General features: G+C 21.6%; 1 protein-coding gene across 1 annotated transcript; it reads right to left on the bottom strand.

Moving 5' to 3' along the window:
• Positions 1 to 2,929: 2,929 nt before the first annotated feature.
• On the bottom strand, positions 2,930 to 4,174 carry DICPUDRAFT_85580 (uncharacterized protein; the record flags this gene model as incomplete). Its single annotated transcript, XM_003295110.1, has 4 exons — positions 2,930 to 3,046; positions 3,343 to 3,408; positions 3,523 to 3,789; positions 4,100 to 4,174. The coding sequence occupies 4 exons, from the start codon at positions 4,172 to 4,174 to the stop codon at positions 2,930 to 2,932; spliced, it is 525 nt and encodes a 174-aa protein (XP_003295158.1).
• Between the last annotated feature and the right edge of the window lie 1,221 nt (positions 4,175 to 5,395).

Genomic DNA, 5,395 nt, shown 5'->3' with positions numbered 1-5,395 from the left:
ATAAAAAAAATGATTAATCATATATATTAAAGGTACATATACTTAATTTAAACCATTTTATATCTTTTCCATATAATTATTTTTTTTTATTATAATAAATATTTTTCAAAACAGTTCTCTTTTTTATTTATTTTTTATAATTTATTTTTTTTTTTTAAAATTTTTTATTTTCTTTCGAATATAATCCTTCTTATTAAAAAACTATCATTATTATTTAATAATCACACATAAAACAACACATATTCAGCAACACAAATAAAAAATAATAATATTTACACAATACAATCAATAATAAAATATTTTATTTGTCTTTATTTATATAATAATAAATATTTTTTATAATAATCAATTAAATTAATATTTAATAACATTAGTAATTAATAATATTTGTTTTTAGAAAACAATATTTATCAATATTTAAAATGAATAAAATCACTTTTGTTTTATATCATTTATTTTTAATGTTAATTTCTTTTATTTTAACATTAACATTACTTTGGGTATCTGTAGTAATTAATAATTATTTTTATATTGTTTACTACATTGTATATTCAATTAAAATTGCATTGTTTTTTTACACAATGCTTTATGTATGTGTCTTAATAGGAGACATAATTAGATTAATATTATATATTTATAAAATAAGAAAAATAATTATAATAATCACCTTAGTATTACTTATTGTTACTGTCCCATATCAGAATAATATTTTATGTATTATTTACCCAATATATACAGTAATAATTATTATATTTTTTTTCATTATTCTTCATATGTGTGTCTTAATAGGAGACATAATTAGATTTTTAGTCTATATTTATAAATATATAAAAAAAATTATTAAAAAGTGTACTTCTTTAAATTTTAAAGAAGACTTTGGGGATTAAAATTTATCAATAGACAAGTTACCCCAAAAAAATAGAAAAAAAAAAAGAAAAAAAAAAATAGAAAAAAAAATAGAAAAAAAAAAATATAAAAAAAAAAAATAAAATCATAAAGCAAGTAATCAGCGAATTATCATAAAACAAAAACAAACCTATATAGAAAATAAAAACAGAATTACTAATACGAATTAATAACATATTTTCAGAAAAGCATAAATATTCAATTTATCAATAGATTTATCAGTATTGGGTTCATAAAACTTTATCCCAACAAAATTTCTTCAAACTAGTTTTACATAATAAAACTATGTTCAAACTCGGGCAAATCAACAGAATCAAAAATCCATTTGATATTGGTTCAAGCGCAAACTTATGTACCTTTCGATCTCTTATAGATACTGGTGCATAGTTATTATGTATTAAAGAAACATTGGCAAAAGGTGAAACTAGTCCACTCAACACTAAAGAATCTTCTCAATTTAATTAACTATTTTATGTGCATCATTAATTTGCTCTGGCCAGGCAACTATGATTGAACTCAAATAGTTTTAGATTATTAACAGATAAAGAGCACATACGCTTTCTTAACTAGTTTCAAATACCAAACACCCACAATTCGATTACCAAATATAATTAAAATATGCAACTCTCCAAAGAAATTGATTTCGGTACATTTTTTCAATTAAAGTTATAACCTCTTGCCACTTAAGCTCAGAGTTTCAAAATAATCATTTATAGTTTATAAAATTAATTATCTATATTTTTAAATAAAGATTATACATTAAAAATATATTTAAATTTTAAAATAGAAAAATATTTTATTTTTTAATTATTTCAATATTATTTTTTTTGTTTGGGGTTATATTTTATTTAATTTTTAAAATAATATAATTTATAAATGTATGTTTATCTAATTATAACCATCTTGAATAGAAAAATCATTTCATAAATTTTTATTAAATCATCTTATTGTTATAATTTATTTCTTCAGATGAATTATATTTCACAAATTTACCAAAGTATAAAATAAAATATTTATTTTTTTTTTTAATTAAAAACAAAGTTTATATTAAAAAGATAAAAACTATATTATAAAATGTCAATTATTAGTAAATATTTATAAAACTAAATTTTAAATTTAAAAAATATAAATATTAACTTTTATTTTTATTTTATTTTTTTATTTTTTATATAGAATCTATTTCATCAATGAACCCAGTCAATGTTGCATCATCAAAATCAATGTTAACTTCATCTGGAAGTGTCTCATTCTCTGATAATGAATCAGTTTGGTTTGGTAATAGCTTAAGTGGCAGTTCATGTGGTTTCAATCCATGTTTTAATCCATGCAGTGGTGGTAACAGTAACATTATCAATATTGATATCGATATTGGTCATCGTCGTAGAAGATGCTGTTAAATTTACTCTAAAAATAAATTATATTAATATATATATTACCTTAAACTGATTCAAGTAAATATATTTATATTTTATCTGTGAAAAAAAAATAAAAAAAAAAATAACGCTTATAAATATAATTTTATTTAATTTTATTTTCTTTGTATTTTTAAATTGATTCCATCATCATATTTATCGAAATTGGGTAAATTGATGATGGTCATACCATTTATTTTTTCCTTTTATTTATTTTTAAAATCTAATTTAATTTTATATCTAATTTTAATTTATATTATTATTAATATTATTTTATTTTTTTTATTTGGTGATTGCTATTTTAAATGATTGATTGCTAATTAAGATTGCTTCTCTTGATTAGTCTATATTATCTATTTATTTATTTTTCTTAAAATATTTAACTTTTCTTCCATTCTTTGTCTTATCTCCTCTTCGATATTTTCAATTTTAAATTTTAATTGTGTATTTACATTTTAACTGTTTCCAAATGAACCTTTTGAGTCAGTAATCTCTAATTTTCTATTAATTGTTTGGTTTCCAATAATCTTTTTCCATTGCTAGCTCTCTTTTTCAATTCTATAACTTTCAAATTCATGTTCAGTCTCTCTGGTCCTATCACCATTGATTTCTTATGAAGTATTCAATGGGATGATTGGCAAATACACCTTCGCTTTTTTGTGTTTGAATATATCCAATTTTTTACTAAAGATTGATAGATATTGTAAATATTGATCATTAACTTCGCCCTGTGTTAATAAACTATAAACAAATAAGGATTAGTATATTTTTAACTTTAAATATAAAGGTGTTATGATATACATACGTTATTAAATCATCTGAAATTGAACCTCGTCAATTATTTTATGTAATTTTTCAACTTCATTTTTTCTGTTTGTGCATTTAAATTTCATTTAATGTATAAAGCAATCACAGAAAAGAAATGTGTACATTACAAGAATTCATTAACATCTAGATAAATGATAAATATTAATATAAATAATTAAAACAAGAGAATATGTTTAAAAAACCATATGATACATACAATCGGGTAAATATCTTGATAGAGTGCTTTCATTTCTTTGTCACATTTTTCTAGTGATTCTCCTACCTGTTTTGAATATTGAATTAAATCTATGTTATTTTTGTTGAAATCTTGAACTACTTGTTATTTTTCTGAATATTCCTATAATTTCTTTTCAAAGTCATCGATATAGTCCATTACATTAATTGTAGTCAAATCTAAATCGAATTTAAATTCCATATTCTTGTTATTGTCATCATCTTCTTCTTGAGCCTCGCCAACATCACTAACGTCACGACCAACACCAAACCTACTTTCATTGTTAAATTCATTTAATGATTCGTTTAATTCGACTGCCTCATCTTCCTCATGGACCCTGAATCCTTTTTCAACCTCGTCATATGATGTTAAATTATTACTTGTTGTCGGATTAACTGAGGAGGATGATGTAGCTACAAAACTATTGACCTATTACTATTCTTTAATGAAGATGATGGTGAAGTTGTTATAATAGTTGGAATGTTTGTTAATGATGCTGTAGATAATATTAAATTATTTCTATTTGAATTTAAACCACTGTGTACTATTGCATGAACTATTTAATGTATTATTATTATTTCAACCATTGGCATTATTATTTGAATTATTTTTAAAAAAAAATTAAAAAAAAAATTAAAAAATTTTAAAAAATTATTAGATTTTTAAAAATAAATATTATTTTAAAAATTTAAAATAGCTATGATAACGAGTTGATATTTACTAAAAATTGGGGGTATACTTTGAAAGAATCACAAACAACACCCAAAGACAGCTTATGATGAATATGAAATAAGAAAACAATTAAATCAGGCATTTTTCCCCTACGGTGATACCGATAAATGGTAAAAACTGAAGATAATCATAATTTTTCAATCACTTAATAAACACTAAAGTAATAGGTCACTCAGTCGTAGAAAATATATTAAAAGTAATAATATCGAAAGTGAAATGTATATCCAATAAGAGAATAAGATTGAACCTAGAAACATTACCAGCAAGTCTTAAATAATATATTAATAAAACAACAAAGAACTACCATCAAAAAATTAAATAAATAAAATAGTTATATGTTAATGGCATTAAAAATATACAAATAAATTACTTTTTTTTTTTATGAATATTTTATTTTTCTTTATTATAGTCAAATAAAATATTTATTTATTATTATAAAAATTAAATTATTTTTTATTATTTTGATAATTGTTTTTAAGTGTTTTATACTGGATGAGGTTTTAAAAATCAATACTATTTTGTATTTTAGTTTAATACTTTTGAATTTTCTTAAACTTCACTTTTATCCTGAATTTCATCTTCTATTTCTATTCAATTGCATCTTCACTTTATTATTTTAAGAATTAAAAAATGCCTTGGTGGCTTAGTTGTTAAAACTGTTTTTATAAAAGATATTTGAATCTATATTGTTAAAATAAAAAAGTATTAATATAATGATAAATGTAAATGAAAAAAAATAAAAAAATAATAATATTACCTTATTAGAAAAGTGATTTTGATCTAAATCTTCAAGAATTGAGATGATACGAACCATATGGTATAAACGACAATCATCACTTACTAAATCGAAGAGTAAAGAAATTCTTTTTTCAGTTTCTTCTACATAATCGAATAGACTGATTCCTTGATTATTCTATCTTTATTGAAACTATAAAATCAAGGAAGTTGAATAATAGTAAAAATATTTTATCAAAGAAATCTCTGAAATCATTTGAACAAAATTCGGGAATTGTTTCAATTTTTGATTTGAGAGAATTTACCCAAGATAATAATGGAATCTTTAACTTCTTCCCAACAGTATTTTTCTGGAAAGGCAATTGGGTCTACAATTAATTTGAGGCTATCAGAGATGAATTTACGGTTTTCTACGGTAGCATCTGAACTTCCCCATTCTTTGATAATCATTTTAGTTAATAAAGAGCTGGCTTTATCCATAACACTATTTAAATATTTTACACTACCATGGCACTTGAGAGCAAGATTTAATTGGTAGTTAATAGCTGAAGCATATTGGTTGTGGCTT

The sequence above is a fragment of the Dictyostelium purpureum genome, assembly GCF_000190715.1.
Source record: "Dictyostelium purpureum unplaced genomic scaffold DICPUscaffold_753, whole genome shotgun sequence".
In the NCBI taxonomy this organism is placed as follows: domain Eukaryota; phylum Evosea; class Eumycetozoa; order Dictyosteliales; family Dictyosteliaceae; genus Dictyostelium; species Dictyostelium purpureum.
This window is presented reverse-complemented; position numbering and strand designations above follow the sequence as displayed.